The sequence below is a fragment of the Manis javanica genome, chromosome 9 (genome assembly GCF_040802235.1).
Source record: "Manis javanica isolate MJ-LG chromosome 9, MJ_LKY, whole genome shotgun sequence".
Taxonomy (NCBI): Eukaryota; Metazoa; Chordata; class Mammalia; order Pholidota; family Manidae; genus Manis; species Manis javanica.
In genome coordinates this window covers 68204528-68224671 of record NC_133164.1, presented here as the reverse complement: position 1 = coordinate 68224671, position 20144 = coordinate 68204528, and the positions used below count along the sequence as shown (strand labels likewise).

At 41.2% G+C, this 20144-nt stretch overlaps 1 protein-coding gene across 2 annotated transcripts in view; it reads left to right on the top strand.

Annotated features, from left to right (window-relative positions):
- Positions 1-312: 312 nt before the first annotated feature.
- GAREM1 (GRB2 associated regulator of MAPK1 subtype 1) overlaps positions 313-20144 on the top strand; it is a 173152-nt gene continuing 153320 nt past the window's right edge. For both annotated transcript variants that reach the window (XM_073212728.1, XM_073212727.1), the window contains exon 1: positions 313-762. In XM_073212728.1, coding sequence (XP_073068829.1) covers positions 648-762 — 115 coding nt within the window. In that variant the 5' untranslated portion in view covers positions 313-647. The remainder of the gene's footprint in view (positions 763-20144) is intronic.

The window sequence follows — 20144 nt, the reverse complement described above, 5'->3', positions numbered from 1 at the left end:
GCGCCCGCTGGGGCTCAGCCACACCCAGGCGTGGGAGGGGCGGGGCCGGCACGGGCGGGAAAGACTCCGCCGCGGCGCCGGGAGAGGCTGTAGGGCGCCCGCGCGGCCGGACGGGGGAGCGAGAGCTAAAGCTTGCGGGGCCTGCCGAGCCGCCCGCGCCAGGGACGAAGTGGGGCCGCCCCGCCGAGTGCGCGCGACCTCGGAGGGCCGGGCCAGGGCGGGGCCGGGCCGGGGCGGGGCCTGGGGCGGGGCGGGGCGGTGGTTCCAGAGCTGCGCAGGCGTGGCTCGCACCCGCTGGCCAGGGCCGGGAGCGCCGCGATGGCGTTCCTCGCGCCCGCGGCTCCTCCTCGCGCGCTCGCGGCGGGGGGAAGGCGGGGTGAGAGGCGGCGGAGGCGCGCGGGTGGCCGCCGCAGCCGCAGCCCCGAGGCCCTAGGAGGCGGCGCAGCGGGAGCCGCCGCAGCCAGCCCGGCCGCCGCCCGCAGCCGCGGGGCCGCCGCGAGACCTCAGGGGGCCTGAGGCCGGCGGGGCGCCCGGCCATGCCCCGCGGCCGCCGCTGAACCGGGCGCGCGCTCCTCGACCGCCTCGGCCCCGCGCCCCCGAGCGCGAGCAGCGGCGGCCGCCCCGGCGCGGCCGGCGAGGCGCGGAGGATGGAGCCGGCGCCGGGCTGCAGCCTCAAGGACGTGAAGTGGAGCGCGGCGGCCGTCCCGCTCGACCTCCTGGTCAGCACCTACCGGCTGCCGCAGATCGCGCGACTGGACAGCGGTGAGTGCGCGGGGGCGCGGAGCGCAGCCGGGGCCGGGACGGCCCGGCCCTGCGGCGGCCGGCGGCGCCTGGCCAGCGGCCCGGCGCCTCTGCAGGTAGAGACCGGGCGGGCCGTTCTCGCGCGCCGAAGCTGCCTCGGCCAGGCGGACCCTAAAGAGTTCTCCCGGGCAACTTTCTCACAAAACAGCTGTGCGCGGGGCACCTTTATCCCGGTGCCGCCTTCCCCTCCCCCCAGGCAGCCGCCGATTGCAGGGGGAGAGCTCCCGGGCGACCCGCGGGAGGAGTCGCGTCCCCCAGCCTTCTGCAGCCCGTCCGGTTCGTTAGCCGCGCTGGAAGGAATTCAGGGCCGTGTGTAGAAAATTTATTTAGCGGGAGTGATGGTATGCTTAAGGTTAATTATTAGCTTAGCGCATTTCCAGTGTGAAGAATCTCAGTCACCTATATTGACTTGCAGCCGCAGCTCAGAACTGAGAAATGCTTGTTTCCTGAAACTGACCCGCAGAAACCAGCCACACCCCCAGCCGTTTGCTCTGCTGGGTGGCATCTGTCGAGCGAGTTATTCACCTTTCCGTTTGGGTTGTGACGTGCACAGTGGCAATTCACGTGTGTTTTGTCTTCTCTTATGTTTTCACAATAACTTGAGTTGCTTTGGGCTTCGTGCGATTTCAGACTGTAGGCAAAACAAGCTGGCTGCGCTGTGTGGCCGCTATTCGCACCTGGGCCAGGCGGGCCGGCGGGCAACCAGCGCAGTGGTCCCAGGGCCAGGCCAGGGAGCTCTGAGCAGGAAGATGTCCTTTCAAGTCACAGGACTTTGGGTTTCTCCCCCTTTTTCAGAGTACAGAAGTGTGTAACTTGAGCTGTGTAAATAAATGCCCAAAGGCGTTTTCATCCTGTTTCTCACCGGTGGGGTTAGGTTAGCCATTTGAAGTACCGATTGGAAGCGTGCATGCTGGGAAGGTCCTGAAATCTGCTAGCCTTGTCTGGTTGGTGGTAGTGGTGGCCATTCGGAATGAACCAGGTGTTTTAAAACTAGTACTGAAGTGCTGAAGAATCCAGGGAGACACAGGTGGTGTGTGGAGTCGGGCTGGGAAAGTGTTTTGTGTTTTAAATATGTATCTGAAGAGCTTGTCAGAGTGTGTGTGTGCACATGATCACACTGTTTCATTGTCTTCCAAAACAGTGTTCATTGGAAGGGTGTGAGTCCACCTTTTCCCATTTCCTGTCATCAGTGACCCTCCCACTCTACCCCAGAACTTCTTAGCTGGGTGGGGTCCTTGGTGCATGTGGTGTAAAAAGCACCCAAAAGCTTCATTAAACTACTACTAGTTTGAAGAGGCTGAGTATCAGTTGCAGACATAAATTTTCACTTTATTACCGACTTTCTTATCCCACCATTCATAAAAAGGATCTGAATCAGCAGTGTACTCATCCCACACTTCTTTTGAAAATTAGGACGTGGGTAGCAAGTCTTAACACTGTGTCCTTTCAAGCTGTGGAATGATTTTGGTTACTATGTGTAATTCCAATTCCTTGTAAACTTTCCCTTGGTACTGCTTGAGAGTTGCAGCGGCACACACATTTGGAATCAGTGCCAAATACTGCTTTCTACCTTGTTTCCTCCACTTAACAATCCTGTCTTGTTTAGCTAGAGTTTTGTCTTGAATAGCTGCATGACATAACCACTGATGGCTGTGCCATATAACCTGGTCCCCTGTGGTGGACATCAAGCTGCTTTGTCTCTTACTATTTTAAGTTGTGATATAAGGAGCCCTCTTAGACATACATCTGTTTGCTTGGGTTAGGATATACTCCTGTCCAGCGAATAAGTACATGGGTCCTTTAAGTCCTTGACACACACTGTCAAATCGCTTTAGAGACTAAACTTGATACTCATTTACACTAACATGAGAATTGTGGGAGTACCACTCTCCCCACAGCCCTACAATACAAAATATTTTTTTAAAAAAAGAAAGAAACTTTCCTAACTTGATTAGGGGAAAGTGTTAGCTTACCAGTTAAATTTGGATAGCCTTCAGAAGAGTCACTCGTTAAGTCCATGCTTATTTTTAAACATGTTTCACAGTAATGCTTAGAGCATGTAAATTTGGAGGACATGCCTCCAAATTTATGAATGCTACACATGAAATCTCAAGTTTTGTGTGGTCTGCTTGCCAGTTTTAATACTACAGGTATGTTTTACACACACACACCCTGTATGTAGATATAAAAGGTGGTAATTTGCCAAATCACTTGTTAGAAATAAACTGGAAACATGCCACTTGTTGACATTATGCAAGAGAAAACTAGTGGCCAGTTTCAAGCAATTGTCAAACATTAAGCACCTAATTTTATAACTTGATAATTGAATGCCTGTTGTGTGCTGGTGCATTCCTGTTTGCTTGATTCATATTGTCTCAAATCCTCAGCACCCCATTTTAAGGACGTTGGGAACCTGAGACTTAGAGAAATTGAGCAACATACCTAGTAAATGGTGGAATGGGATTTCTGGCTAATTTTCTAACTCTAAAGACAGGCCTTTTATCTCAAACTGTACTACCTCCTCATACTAAATGGGAGTAGGTTTAGAGTAGGTAGGTCTAAAGTCTGCTCTAAATAGCCCCACCATCTCTGAGAGCTTTAAAGTCGATGTTTTAAAACAGTGCAATTGCAGAATTAAGTGCTGGCCTCATCCTTGTCCATCATATTTAGATGACCTTCTGCTTCCCAAAGGAGTGGCTAGAAAGAGGTCAGGGGCAACAGTGAAGAGAACACAATCGGAAAGAAGGGAAAACATGGGTCTAAGGGTGTGAGGATGTAGTGTCTATTGAGATTGCTCCTTAATACATCTGCCATACTTAAAATATTAACACACAGTAAGAACTCCCCAGTTTTTTGCATTGTGCATGTCCCTCATGAAATGCCAGTCAGATGGACGTATTCAATATCACATCAGTGGTGACATTTGTCATCGTACGATAAGATAAATGCAAAATTAGGACGCTTTATTGCCTCATGAGTCTAGAAAACTCAAAAAAAAGGAGCAAGTCTCCTTAGACATACATCTCATCCACCAAGGTCTAACCCCATCAGTTAAGGTCAGATATGTAACCTCGTCATCAGTCTTAGAAACTGTTGACTTTAAAGCCAACAGGTCCAACGATTGTGTTTATGAACAAGAAGAGGCAGAGAGAAGGTTTATCTCTAGTCCCTCCCCAGCCCATCTCACTCAAAACCAAGTTGGTAAGAAATGGCTCATTCTGGGTCTCCTCAGTATTTCGTCTTGGAAAGGCTTCAAAGGTTTGGTCTACAACAATGTCGTTCAACTTTTTTGCTCCTATGGCTCTTAAAAGATTCTGAAAACTGAACCCTAAGCACACTTTTAATCTAATTGCAAAAACTTTTCATCCTAAATTTAAATTGTTGCCAAGGATGTCATTTTGCAGCATGTTGTAAATATTGACCTTTTAAATTGTTACTACATCATTTAAAAAACTCTAGCAGATGTGTATTTGGTTCCCAGTACCACTAATTTTTCAAAGAGCATGAAAATTTACACCTTTCCCTTTTCTCCTTAAATTCATGTTTATATTTCCTTTCCCCTACAGCATTCTATCCCAGTGTAATATGTTTTTAGCTTTGAAAGTGTCTTATTGGCCACTCTGTCATACTTTCTGTAACAAAAAGTATGTAAATTAAAATCCAGTATTGTATATTTCTTTTGCCCATCGGTCTCTTCACATTTAAGTATTTCAGGTTGTCTCAAAGAATTAAAAATTACCTGACTTGGAAAAGGAGTCCTTATCCAAACACTGGAGACTCATTTTTCCACAGGCACCAGCATCTTTATTTGTCCCTTTGTTAGTTGCCCTGGGGAGGTGCAGCCTAGAAAGATCTGGTGGAGGTAATGCACATGCATGGCCTTTTGTAAAACTGGAGGAGGACCCCTTGGGAAGTGAGGGAGAGAGGACAGCTTCCACTGGTCACAGGCGGATGTCACTCTGTGGATCATGCCCCCGGGCAGATCCATTTTTAGACAAGAGAATATTTGAAAGTTGGAGATCTGGGATTTGACTCCCTTACAGCTATGAGCCCCATGGGAAGTGTTGGCCTTGCTTCAAACTTGCACCCAGTTGGAAGAATGCTGGTGTAGAGCAGAGAAAGATGGCTCTGCTGTGGCTCTGCTGGCTGAAAAGAGGAAGGCCCGGGCTGCATGGAGTGCCAGGGAGAGAGCGACACGGATGGGAGGGCTTGGAGGCCGCTGTGGAGGAAGGTCGAGACAGTCCGCCCTAGTGCAGAGCAGCTGGAGCTGGTTCTAACCCTCCTGAGTGTCGGCACTGTGGAACCTAGCCCTTGCTGTGCGCTGAGGAGCTCCTTCAGCCTCCATATTTCTGTGCTTGGAGGGCAGAGGAGCAGAGGCCAGACACGCAGATGGCTGTGAGGGTCCACATGGCTGTTTGCCAGTGTCAAAGGTGTTTCTAGATCTGTGTTTTATCTTTGAAATTAAGTTCTCAAAATCTACTCTATGGCTTGTTATATGTATATACATATACGTACTTACACATGTATTTCAAAAAATATTTCAAGGAAATGTTTTTTCTGAAGTCACTTAGTATAAATCTTGTTCCAGGAAAGCTATGCATATCTCTGGCCTCACTTCCCCTGGCATTCCGTATAAGAGGGTACATAAAGCCCCAGGTGGGAGAGACAGTACCTTAAAGCTGGATTTGGAGCCAGGAAACCTACAGTTACAGATAGTGTCATTTCATAGCCATGGGATCTTCTCAGGTCTCTTAAACCCTTTGATTGTAGTTCTCATACAGAAAAAGAAGGTACACTGTACCTGCCCATGTATCTCATTGTTACCCATTAGTTTGTTGATTCAGTCAGTGAATATGTTATAAGCCTCTACTGTGTATCAAGCCTATGACAGGTACTGAGACGACAGCATGGGACAAATCAAGACAAAAACCTCTGTCCTTCTGTGTATCTACTGACTATGATACTTAACTGCAGTGAGATCTGTGAAATACATGTGTATTGGGAAACAATACACACCTTTAAGCTGGGCATCGTGGAGGAGCAGGCCAGTGGAGGGGGAAGCTCTGGAGTATAGCATTAACAACAGAAGTTCACTGAGTAATAAACAGATTTCATTATCCTTGTACAGATAAAGAAACTGAGGGAAATGTTCTCAGACTCAATGGGTGAACCTTAGTTTATTTCCTTCAAGTGTTCTTGGTAATACACAGGTTTTAAAAAGGTGGCATTAAGTTTTTATCAGACAGAAAGTGTTAGGAACTAATTCACCCAAGATTGAGCTTGAAATAGATCAGAACAGGAAGTTGGGAAAGAAAATTTTGAGTTAATTCAGAATCACACGTGAGCCTGACCAAACGCTACCAAGACACTTGAATTATTTTAGCATGTGCTCATTGCTACTTTTACTGGGTTGATGGTGATGTTCTGATCACCTGTAGTTATGTAACTGTAACTAGGAAAGAAGTCCCTGGTATAATGTTACAAACAAAGTGGGTGATAAGAAAGTTCTCTTGAATATTCTTTTATATACCATACGCTTTTGTTTTCCTCTAGATATCATCTATTCTTATTGGCTATGCCTAAAAATTATGGAAAAAGAATAGGAGAAGATCTTGTAGAAGACACTGGGTGGTGATAAACTTTAGACCTACAAGACAAGGTTTGGACATAGCTCCTTCGATGCTCTTGCTTTTCAAGTAAGATGGCTGTTTTACATAGCCAGTAAAAATTTTAAGACGCTAGGTTCATCTGTAAAAGGAAAACTAGTTTGACCATTGTGATTGACTGCATCATAACTCAGAGAGCATTTCAGTCTCTGGCTCATGTGGCCGCCTTATTGCAAGAGCAGATGCTAGGAGACTGGCTTGTAAACTCATTTATTTCTGTTTGTGATCCTGAGGTATCTGCCTTTTCACTTACTGAGCTGTAGTTCTAGAAGACTCATAAACTCCCTCTCATCTTAAACAGGACTATCAATCTTAAGAACACCAGCTATTATATGCAACTTGAAAAATAACTTTCATTGCTGGGTTATATATTATTTTGTCATACTTGACAAAATATAAAATACCTGCTAAAATATTTTAAATCTCATGGGATTAATTCTCCTGTAAAAAACACTTTCACATGAAGATGCTCCCCCACATCTCAGCCGCCACCTTACTCCCAGTTTCACAAGAATGTTTACTTGAACTTCAGGTGAAAAGTATCTGAAATTATTTTTGCTATTTCCCACCTCCTAGCTCAATGCCTGGCAGGTACGAGGTATTCAGTAAATGAAAGAATGAGCACATCTCAATATTAAAAATTTTAAGATCCAAACTACTGATATTACTAAAGCTGTCTGTGACCTCTACAAGTCTGAAATAGAATTTCACTTTTGTTTCAATTGAAATAGACATTACATTCCTAAATGCATAAATTGGAACTGAGATGGTAGGTCCTAAAATTAGCAGTCAGAAAAATAGAGACCAGTGGATCATCCTGATAAAGTAATGATTGTTAGGATCATTAGTTATCAATATTTTCAATGAATTATTTTTAGAAATTGCAGTTTATTTTTAGATTTTTTTGCTCCCTTGCGAGTTCTTTCATTCTGAAATTAAGATGCCTCCTTTACATATTACATGTAGTTATGTCATTGAATTTTTAATCTTATATGGGCTAGAATGCCATAAATCTTCCAAACTACACAGCTCTTACTACAATAAAGAGAAGGCCTGATCGGATAGTCAGCCAACCACTTAACATGGTCTTATCTCCTCAGGCACTAGGAATTTTACTTCTAACCAAAGCAGGCCACTTGGTCTAAATAGTGTCACAAAACTACAACTGCTAATTTGGTACCGTTGTCATCTTCCTAGAATAGCCCCAAGATTGACTCGAAGCCACAGTGTCTTAATCCCAGACAATAAGTTTCCTCTTAGGCTACAGCAGGGGTATTACACAGTGGTAACCACGGGAAAAAACAATGTTCCTGAGCTTTTTTCCAGTTCTGTGGATGAATTACTTCAAAAGTATACGACAAATCATTTTAATTTTAACCATCTTAAACCTAGTTTCAAGTATTTAAGTACCACTTAGGCTTTTATAGCTTAACCATTGTTTAATAAATAACAAGTTGTTGAATTTAAAATGCAATATGAAGTTTTATAGTTATGAAGATACTTGTTATTCAGGTTAATACTTAACATCTAAAGTATGTTATTATGATTAGGCCTGGTTACAGGTTAGAAGGGAATGTGATCCACTTAACTAAGAATCCATGTGAAAATTTAAATAAAAATAAATGTGAAAAAATAAAATTAAAAAATTTAAAATAAATTTTTCTCCACTCAGTGGAGAAAAAATTTCCTTGTTCAGGATTTTTTAAAGACAACAGCTTTCTCAATACTAGACTTTAAGATGTTAAAAATGAAAATTTGCTCTTGATTAGCAAATTAGTTCACATTAACAGTATTTTCCTCCTAGCAGGGAATTAGATTCAAATATCTAAAAGTAACTAGAAAAGGGTAAATGCTTGCTTTCCTGTTTTTAAATATATCTGTTACCTTGTGAGTAATTAAGAACATTTGTTATAACACTGGTTATAACAGAATCTGTCATCCTTTCAAAAAATGGTTAATGAAACGCCTAAGGAAGCTCAATTGAGTAATTCCAGGACCTTCATCTGTACAGATGCTGTATTGTCTGATTGATACTCACGTTGAATGGCCTCTCTCTAGAAGCGATGGGTAAGCAAGGGATGGCTGGAATCAAAGAACTAGTATCTATTCCATTGTCAATCCTGGTCTTAGGAGCTTGTGCTGTGAGATCAATCAGTGAGTTTAGTGTTAACAATTTTGTGTTTCAGGTTAACATTTAAAATAAAGCAATATCCATATTTACCTTGGGTCACTGACCCACAAAGTCAACCAAGCACTAGACCCAAGTTAAAAACAATTTACTTTGTTATATCTAGAGAGAGAGAAGTCTAGAAGGTTCAGATAACCTACTTAAAAATAAATAAGTAACATAAAGCTTTATATAGTTATTCTGATGTTATTTTTTTATTGTTTATTTTGGCCCCATCTTTTGATCAGTTAAAAGGGAGCCACAGAGAGTAGATAGGATCAGAAGACATTTTCACAAACTCATCACGAGGTGGTGCATCACTGAAGGTTAATTTCAGTTGTGCATAACAGAACAAAAAAAAATAGTGGCTTATACAAGGAGATTTCTTTCTGTTTCATATAAAAGAAGTTTGAAGGTACATAGATGGTCCATGACAGATATGACACATCCACAGGGTGAAACACTTGGGTTCCCCATGTCTTTCTGCATTGTTATCCTTAGCAGGGAGTTTTCACTTCATGGTCCTTAATGACTGCTGGGGCTCTAGCCATCGTGTCTGCATCCCAGAGAGCAGGAACGGCAAAAAGGTATGTCTTACCACCAGTCCTAACACAGCACTTCACTTCTGTCCCATTGGTCAGCACTTATGCTCTGCCATATGGACAAGAAAGCAAGGGGCTGAAGTCCTTTAACTGGCCACAGTGCCCAGGGTTTCTCAGTGCAGGAAAGGGGGGCGTTTGATACTGAGAACCACCTGTCAGTCTCTGACGCTCAGATTTTTGCTCTGATACCTTTCCTTCACTTTTTTTCTCCTGCTCAAAACTTACCACTAAAATAGCCGTGCAGGGGGCTCTAATGCCCCCGCATCTCCTGTCCAGGCCCTTCCTCGGCTGAGAGTGAATGTCTGGCCCCAGCTGCCTTTTCTCTGGTCCTCAAGCATTGGCCAAAACCTTAAAGCAGCTCCATTTAAGACACCTTTTTTAAGATCTTCTCTTACTTCATAAGAAAGCCATTAAAAACTATGTACTCGTAAGAAATTACTGTTATAAGGCACACTTCACATTCATTTTTGGCTTGCACACTTTTCATATTTTCTTTCTGATCTGATACACACAGTAAAGGTAGTTGTCCCAAATTTTTTTCCTGCTCTATTCCTTTTGCCAGAGCAGCTTAGTGGTTATGTTTAAAAAAAAAAAAAAGGGAAAGTTACGATTTTCCTCCAGATCATTATTATAAAGAATTTGGAAAAGATAGACCAAAAAATGACAAAAATGGATATCAGCTTTAATTCCAGAGGTTATGTAACTCATTATATAACCATTGTCAACATTTTCCTATTATTCAGGCATGGTGTGTAAATGGAGACTGTACCTCAAAGTGAGGCTAAACTATGTATATAACTGCTTTTTGAATTTGACAGTAGGTCTTGAGTGTTTTCTTTCATTATTAATATTCTGTGAAAATACAATTGTCATGACTGAGATTCTATTATTATCAATAAACTATTATTATACTTCATCATTTTCCAGTTGTTAGACATTTTGTTGTTTTGAGTGTCATATTTTTGAGGATATCTTTTGTACCTAAATATGGTAGTTTTACATCATTTCATTATTTTGGGTTCTTGGAAATGGGATTATTATTCAAAATTTATTATTTTTAGATTGTTGATATGTAATGTTCAGTTGTATCCAGAAAAGTTTGCATTAGCAGTGAATGAGTAAGCCTGTCACTTTCTGCGTCCTTGAATATCTTAGCTGTTTGTCTTTTTAAAATTAGATAATTTAAGAATTGGTACTTTTTCTAACTTATATTTGATTACTAGTAGAATAGCATCAGTAAACATATATTTTTTAGTGAATTTTCTGAGCCTTTTGTTTAATTTTTGGTAGAGTTGTTTTCTTAAAGCTCCCATAATGAAATCAAAATCCTTTTTTCTTGATTTTCTGCAGGATGTGTATAAATAATCTCCAGATTTTGTGTGTGTTTAATCACTTTAAGCTTCCCTTCTGTTTTTCTTCAGTTGATATTCATAGATAGGTATTACCTGTTTCTGAAACCAACCAATTGTGTTTACTTTACTTTTCTTTATCAGCCTGGGTATTGGCTGTGTTATGTTCACTGTTGCTGTGTGACCAGTTCTCTGAAAGAAAGAATCCCCCTCCATTGGATGAAATAATCTCATGAAAGTGTCAGCAAAACTATGTTGTGTAATCAAAACTATCATTATATTTGAATTCAAGTTACAGAGAAGTCCCCACAGATACTTCAGTGTTGATCAATTTCTGTCATTGCACGAAACTAAGCTGATAAGCAAGGTGTGTCACTATTTGGTTTTATAGACTAAGAGTAAATTGACGAGTTTACAAAATACTTCATTCTTTTTACGTGTAATCCCATAACAGACGCCGAAGGGCTGTATTTTGGGCAGTTAGAGTTTTCCATGCCAGCTGCTCTCCTCTGTCTTGTATGAGATGGACTTTAGCAACTTGAAGCCTTTTGAAGCTCTTAACCAGAGTGCTGATGTGAGAGAAGAAATGCAGAGATTCACAGATAACTTCCAGACAGGGAACAAACAAGCTGGTTTGCATGTCATTTCATTTCTTCTGTTGAGTGTCTGTGCCAGTGTCCGCTTCAGTGTAAAGGTGAAGACTGAGAGAACCAGAGATAAGAGAAGAAAAGCTCCGTTTAATTCTGTGCACAGGCAGTGATGGACGGGGAGTAAAATACACATCCCTCTGCCTGCTTGGCACCTGAAGGCTCTGTGAATAGTTGTATTATCAGAAGGTTGAGGCGACAGTTGCTAAAAGTGAAGTACAAGATGATTTTAAGACGATCTTTCAGTGCTAAAGAAGTTCTCTCTTATAGTTCCACCTGAACAATGTGCATTTCAGCTGCTTTTCCTTTCACAGTTCCCCTTGGCATCAGCCCCCACTCCTCCAACCCAACCCTGCCTGCCCACACAGTCCGCTATAATAATCCAGTGAGTATCCTTCGTATTTTCTCCATGCTCATAGAATTCTACATCGATGTCAGATATATGTACAAAGACATACACTGAACCAGAATTTTGTCATTGCTTTATAAAAATGGGATTATATTATACATACTTGCATGTTATACTTTTTGGCCTCTTAGTTTATCACACATGGGAATCTTTTGGAGTCATCTGTTATAACTCATCTTTCGTAAAAAGCTACATAATACTTCTGGTGCAGAAATACTTATTCTTCCCTTGATCGGTGCTCATTTGCTTCTGGCCATCGGCCTCATGAATGGGTCACTAGACCTCCGTGTACACAGTGTCGTCGGCATCGCCTCTGGGGAAGTCCGCAGCTTCTCCCAGAGCCGCCACTCCTCCCCTGAAACACTGTTGGTCACACTGCTGGTCACACTGCTGGCCTGATTCCCTTCATCTCCACGTGAAGACCAAAATTGAGGTTTTTTTACAAAAAATACAGGTACAAGTGGGTCTGCTCTTCCTATATCAAAGCCCAATTCACTGAAGTGGAGTGAATTTAACAAGGGTTGCCACTATGCTATCCAGAAAGTCCCTCCCAATTCTCATTTCCATCGTTGATAGGTGAGGATACCATTTCTCCAAATCCATGTCAACATTAGATATTATGAAGTATTTTTTAAACATCTGCGAGCCTGATGGGTATAAAATGAGATGTCACCACTGTGTCACTGTTGGCTTATTCTTGCTAATCTCTAGATGCTATATGTATATTATAGAGATATTTTTACTTATTTACATTTATCTTACCTGTTGACTTTGCTTATATTGTATTTATCCATTTCAGACTTTTAATTTGTACATGAACAGACAATTCTCTTTTTCCTGCATTTTCACTCTTGGCTAATAAAGATCTCCCTGACATTTACATGTAGTCTCTTGGATTTTGTAGGAAGATTAAAAATTTTTTTATTTAAGTCTTTAATCCATCTGGAATTAATTTCTGCATATGATGTAAGATTTTCATTTTCTCCCAGACTGTTGTGCCAGCCCATTTATTCAAAAGTATGCTTAACTACTGATTTGAAATATGTTTGTCAAATATATTTTTCTCTTTAACAGTAGAAAAAACAGCTGCACCTGTCTTTCAGGGAATGCCTCTGGCTGTGTTCTAAGAACACATATAGTTAATGAAATCTGAAAACAATGCTTTATTCCCCAAAGAAGAGAAGTTGTGTCTAAAGCCATCCCTAATCTTGACTTTTCCAGTGGTTGTGGGAGGCCTGAGATTTGTTTTTCTAGAGACAATTTTAATCATTTTAAAGCCAGTGGTTACCTTGGTGAGTCCAGGAAATGATGGTAACTTGTTAAATGCCTCTGAAAGCAGAGTCCAGATGCTTTGGCAATATGTTTTCTCCAGGGAAGAATTTGTTTTAAAACGATACTTTACTGGGCAGCTGTTCAAGTGTGTGCGTGTGTGTGTGTTTAAGAGAGTATATGCCTTAGATGCCTTGCAGAACCTGAGCACTTACAAGTTGCTCTCAACTTTAGACTACTTAATTAATACAAAGTGTATTTCCCCCACTCTTTTCTGGATGAGGGTCACACTTTCACACACTGTTCCTATTGTGTGTGTCTATTGCTTAAAAAATCCCATAATGATGCACATAAATTCATTTTTAAAGACCTACAGTAAATTTCTCTTACCTTCCCGGAAACCTTTGATTGGCATTGCCTTCCTGAATCCTCTTTCATGTGCAAGGACCAAAATAAGATCTTTTTAGGGCCTTAGATCTCGGTGTCAAAAACCCAGACTGTCTGCATAAATAAAGGAGGAATAAGTGTGAGAAGAGAACTCATAACATACAGTATTCTCTGAGAGTTTTTCTACTATGTGACCTTTGTGCAAAACTACAACAAAATCTGCAACCCGCATACCTGGAGGAGCTTTCTTAGGTTGGAGGTGGGTATGTGTGAGCGTTTTATCACTTCTCTTTATAGTTATGTTTTCCTAAGCTATCTAAGAGCAGGCATCCTGTCTTCTCTTTCTGTTATGCATTTCACAGGGTCTAGCAGGGCCACCATTTGCCCAACAAATGAATCATAAATCTTGTCTGAATGACTGCCAGAGGGCTCTCAGAACACTCCAGCTTATCCGTAAAGTATGTGCAAACCCCATGCCAGTATGCGCACAGGTGCACCCTCTCTGCTCTGCACCTTCTGACCATTTAGCGAGTTCTGGGCCAGGAAAGGAGTGATAATTCCAGTAGCCACTCCTTCAGCTCAAGAGTTTAAAATTCTTTTCCAATCTCTGATTTCTCAAGTTATCTCAGGACTAGAAAAGACCCAATCTGTGAGTATTATCTTATTTTAGGACTTACTGAATTATATTTATATATAATAACCTCACAGAAAGAATGTGAAAAATATTCTGAGGCTGGGTGAAGCCAACTCACCATCAAAATTTTGCTGGTTGAGCATTAATATTCAGCTATACTATTTATTCAAAAGCTGTTTAATTTGCCCTGATATGTTGTATTTCAAAGTGGAAATGAACATATTTTACTGATTCTAAATGGCACACATTTTAATACTTCTGAAGTTGGGGTGCATGTTATACTTAATGGCCTGTCAGCTTAAGCAGCCGTGTTTATTCCTTGATGGTCATAAAATAATGATTGCAAAACAGGTCATGGCATCCTAAGTCACGTGGGCTGTGGTAGTCCCATGGGGTGCCTGTGAGCCACATAATTTGGGGTGCAAAGCATATGTGTGAAACAAGGACTTTCAGTGGGTGTTCCAGTATAGAACTGGGAAATAATCTGACCTGAAAAATGAATGAATATTCTCTGCGCTGTCCATCTCTAATTGAGAAAATACCAGGGTCACACTTAACGTTTTACAGATGCAGTTCCCTGTTACATACAACTGTGGTGCATTTTTTCTTTCACACATTTTCCAACTGTAAAGAGTAACTTGTTTTCTCTATCCAGTGGACTCTGACCTCCATGAGGGCAGGATTGCATCTTTCACGTTCTTCACTGTGTTCTCAGCACCTGGAAGTTTCCAAACTATGTCACTTTGGCAATAGGTAGGTGTTCAATAGAACCTTCTTTAAGGACTCTTTCGTGGCACAATATACAGCACACACACACACACACACACACACACACACACACACACACATACACAGTGTAATGGGGTGAATGGAAGTTCCTAGAAAGATACGTTCATGTCCAAATTGCTGGAATCTCTTTGTTACCTTATTTGGAGAAGGGGTCTTTACCGATGTAATTAAATTAACAGTCTTGAGATAAGATCATCTTGGATTAATTGAATGGGCTTTAAATCCAGTGGCTGGTGTCCTTCCAAGAGGAAAAAGGCAGAAGGAGATGTGAGATAGAAGAGGGGCTAGAGCTTGGGGCGCATAGCCCACAGACCAGGGCCTATCTGAGCCCTCAAGGGGCTCGAGGAGGCAGAGGGCAGCATCTCCCCTAGGGCCTTCCAAGGGACTGTAGCTCTGCCAACAGCCCTGTTTTGGACTCCGACCTCCAACAGCAAGAGAACAAATTGCTATTGTTTAAGCTGCTCTGTAGAAATTTGTTGTGGCAACTGTAGGAAACTACTGTACATACATATACACCCTGTATCCAGAAGCGCATACATATGTAAACACACAGTCACCCAATTCTGCTAGTCCCCATAGCTAAATAAAATGCCAGACAATTTTTAAAAATTAGAAGTTATGAATACATCACCTCCTCTGGATTTCCAGAATAATAGCATTTACCCTAGCATCCATCAGTAGGCTGCTGGGTAAGTGATATTATGAGGTGTGGTTCTCAGCATCATTTCTCGACCATGGATCCCACGCCTGCTGTCTTACAAGCACAGTGTCAAGTGCTGGGAACACAGGTGAACCAGTGCAGTCCTGACGCCCTCCAGGTGGAGGCCACTGGGCGGGAGGTTCTTAGGTAACTGTTACCACGTAAAAAGCATGGAAATGCTGCTTCATCCAAAGACCAGCTAGTGTTGCCAAGAGCTCTTGAGGCAGGTTTCACAGAAAACATTGATTACTGAGCTTGTCTTTGAAGAGTGAGTAGAGTTTGGGGGGTGTAGAAGAAGAAGAATGCTACTGCTGACAATGGGAATGTCCTGAACAGAGGCATTTGAGCAGGTGGTAGGAGAAAAGGTCCCAAATGCAAGTTGGATGCACATTTGAGGAGCTGTGACATATTGAAGTTTGACCTTTATCCTGTGACTAACCTGGTGGCTCTTAGCCATTTAGCCCTTCCAGGACATAGATAACAGATGGTGTAAAACAGCATATATGGCTGCTACAGATTCCACTTGGGTCCTAGGTTTTAATGGACTCTAATATAAAAATTGGAAAGTAATGAACTACCGTGATGTTTTAGTAACAGGTAAGCTGGTAATATCAGTAGCAGTCTCCAGAGAGACCCAGTGTAGAGTCTTGGGCCTTGTACATTTCCTTGTCCAGATACTGATCAACTCTTTCCCTTTCTCAAGAAAACCTGTTGGAATTTGAGTGAGAGTCAGGTTTTCATAGAGAAACTTGAATCCATTCTGGCTTTTAATTTAAGAATAAATTAGCTCACAAACTTAGTATTTTACTAAATATTAACAACACATTCTACAACCAGCTATATCACCACATCACAGTTTGAAGATCTGCATGTGGACAAATGACTCATTTTTGTTCCTGGGATACCTAGCACTGTGCCTATTTACAAAAGTGCTCCTCAAACGTGTGTTAATATGCATAATGGGGAAATGTTGAAATGCTGTATATATGGGAAAGGCAGAATCAGACTTAAGTTTCTAGAGGGCTTATTCTGGTATCATTTTGGAAGGTCATTTTGAGTGGGAAAAATTTGGAATTATAGAATGACAATATTTGGAAACGGTCAGGTTATTATCAAGGAGAAAGATGGCCTGTAGCTAAAACTGGTTAAGTGGGAATATAAAGAAGGGAGGGAACTGGGAATGTTTTGACGGTGAGATTTCCAGCACTAATGGTTGGATATGGGCCATGAGGAGGAGGGATGCATTCAGGAGATCTGAGGTGCCTGGCTGGGGGGACAGCATCCTTACCAGAGGTGAGACACAGGCGGAGAGGCTGGCACAGGTGACTGCCACAGGCAGGGGAGGCTGGCGAGGCTGTGGTGACAACTCCAGAATGTCAGTGGGTGAGAAGAAGTTTATTTCTCCCTGTGCTGTGCTTATCACGAGTTGGCTGGGAGCCCTGCTGTCTGTCATCATCCTCACCACACGTCCAGGCCCATAGGCATGTTCACTCTTCAGCACTTGTGGAGACAGGACAGAATGTGTCAGATCACAGCAGGCTCCTAAGGCTTCTACCCAGAAGTGATGCACCTCACGTCTCTCACATTTCACTGTTAGTGGCAAATCCCACGGCCACACCTGACTTCCAAGAGGGTAGAGCCATGCGGTTTTCCCATAGGCCTGGAACATGGCTCCAGTGACTGTGCAGCAGGAGGTGTGGGTAGGCAGCATGCTAATCTGTGGATGTTGAGCTTGAGGTATTTACATATGGGAAGTTTAGTTCAGAAGAAATTGGAAATCTAGACTTGCATTTTGAGAGAGGTAAGGGCTGGAGCAATGGCATTGGAAGCATGGTGGTCATAAAACAAGCCACAGGTGGGAGTATCATTGGTCAGGAAGAACTAGAACCTGAGCTAATGATGGTAAAAGATCAAGGTTAATAAGATTGTGGTTATAAAGATTGCAACCCCATAAGCCGTATTTTTTATCAGCTTGTTATAACTTTTAAGTAATTTTAAGTAACTATTGGCAAAAGGGTTGAATTAATCACTGAAACAGAATTTAGCTTTTTCAGACTACAAAATCACTGACTTACATTTAGTAATTTAAAAGATGTCTTTAGATTTTTGCAGTAGGATTTCAGCCAATTTTCTGACCCAGCAGGAGAGAAGTATTGCAAAGGATGCCATTGTAGTTTGAATTGATGATCAGTTATAAGTTGATTGACACTAAGAGTACTGAGTACTCAGAAAATTAGAATACCTTATAAAATTTTATAATTAGTTGTGCCTCAGACAGAAAGATATGGGCTTGACCTTGCTATAATGGCAGTAAGTACAAACCTATCAGTAATTATCTTAAATGTAACTGGACTAAATACATCAATCAGAAGACATAGGATGGCAGAATGGATAAACAAACAAGACCCACCTATATGCTGCCAACAAGAGACTCATTTCAGACCTAACAACATATAGAAACTGAAAGTGAAAGGATGGAAAAATATATTGCACGCAAATAAAAGGGATTGGTCCAATAAGAGAATATAACCATTATAAATATTGATGCACCCAACATAGGAGCCCCTAAATATATGAAACAAAAACTAAGAGACCTAAAGGGGGAAAAAGACAGCAACACAATCATATTAAGGGATTTTAACACCCCACTTATATCAATGGATGGATCATCCAGACAGAAAATAAGTAAGGAAACAGAGGCATTGAATGACATACTAAACCAGTTGAATTAACAGATAGGTACAACACACTCCATCCAGAAGCAGCAAGATACACATTTTTCTTAAGTGCACATGGAATGTTCTTCAGAATAGATCATATTTTAAGACACAAAAAGAGCCTCAATAAATGAAAAAAGATAGAAATTGTATGAAGCTTCTTTTCAGATCACAATGGTATGAAACTAAAAATCAATTTCATGAAGAAAACAAAACAAAAAAAAACCCCACAAACATATGAAGGCTAAACAACATGCTTCTAAATAATCAAAGGATCAATGAACAAATCAAAGAGGAAATCAGACAATACATGGAGACAAATGAAAACAAAAATACAACAGTTCAAAAAGTGGAATGCCACAAAAGCAGTTCTAAGAGGGAAGTACATAACAATACCGGCCTGCCTCAAAAAACAAGAACAGTCTCAAATAAACAGTCCAAATTCACAATTAAAGAAACTAGGAAAAGAAGAAAAAATGGAACCCAAAGTTAGTAGGAGAGACATAATAAAGATCAGAGCAGAAATAAATAAAATAGGGAAGAATAAAATAATAGAAAAAAAATCAATGAAACCAAAAGCTGGTTCTTTGAGAAGGCAAACAAAATAGACAAACCCCTAGCCAGATTTATCAAGAAAAACACAAAATCAGAAATGAAAAAGACATTACAACTGACACCACAGAAATACAAAGAATTGTTAGAGAATTCTATGAAGAATTATATGCCAATAAATTGAACAACCTAGAAGAAATGGAAAAATTCCCAGAAAAGTAAAACCTTCCAAGACTGGCCCAGGAAGAAACAGAAAACCTGAACAGACCAATTACCAATAATGAAATTAAGTTGGTAATCAAAAAACCAACAAACAAAATCCCAGCATCAAATGGCTTCACAGCTGAGTTCTACCAAATATTTAAAGAAGAGCTAATACCCATCCTTCTTAAAGTATCCCCCAAAATAGAAGAGGAGGGAATACTTCCAAACTCATTCTATGAGGCCAGCATCACCCTAACACAAAACCAGACAAAGACACTACAAAAAAAGAAAATTTTAGACCAATATCCCTGATGAACATAGATGCAAATATCCTCAGCAAAATATTAGCAAACCAAATTCAAAAATACATCACAAGGATCATCCATCACAACCAAGTGGAATTTATAACAAGGGTACAAGGATAGTACAATATTCATGAATCCATTAGTATGATAAACTGCTTTAACAAAAGGTGGGATAAAAGCCATGTCATCATCTCAATAAATACAGAAAAAGCATTTCATAAAATTCCACATCTGTTCATGATAAAACTCAACAAAATGGATATAAAGGGAACATACCTCAACATAATGAAGGTCTTTATTAACAAACCCATAGCTAACATCATATTCAATGGCAAAAGGCTGAAAGCTTTTCCTCCAAGATCAGGTTCAAGACAAGGATGTTCCACTCTCACCACTTTTATTCAGCATAGTACTGGAAGTCCTAGCCATGGCAATCAGACAAGGTAAAGAGATAAAAGGCTTCCACATTGGTAAGGAATTGGACAGTTTTACTTGTCACCTTTTTCAGTTTACATGAAGTATACTATATAGAAAACCCTAAAGACTCCACCAAAAATCTATTATGACTAATGACTGGATTCAGCAAAGTTGCAGGATACAAAATTAATACACAGAAATCTGGTACATTCTTATATACTAACAATGAACTAGCAGAAAGAGAAATTAAGAAAACAACTGCATTTATAATTGCATCAAAAAGAATAAAATATCTAGGAAGAAACCTAACCAAGGAAATAAAAGATGTGTACTCTGAAAACTATAAGACACTGATGAGAGAAAGGAGAAACAAATGAATGGAAATTTATCCTGTGCTCATGGATAGGAAGAATTAATATTGTCAAAATGGCCATCCTGCCCAAAGCAATTTACAGATTCAGTGCAATCCCTATCAAAATACCAATGACATTTTTCAATGAACGAGGGCAAATAATCCTAAAATTCATAT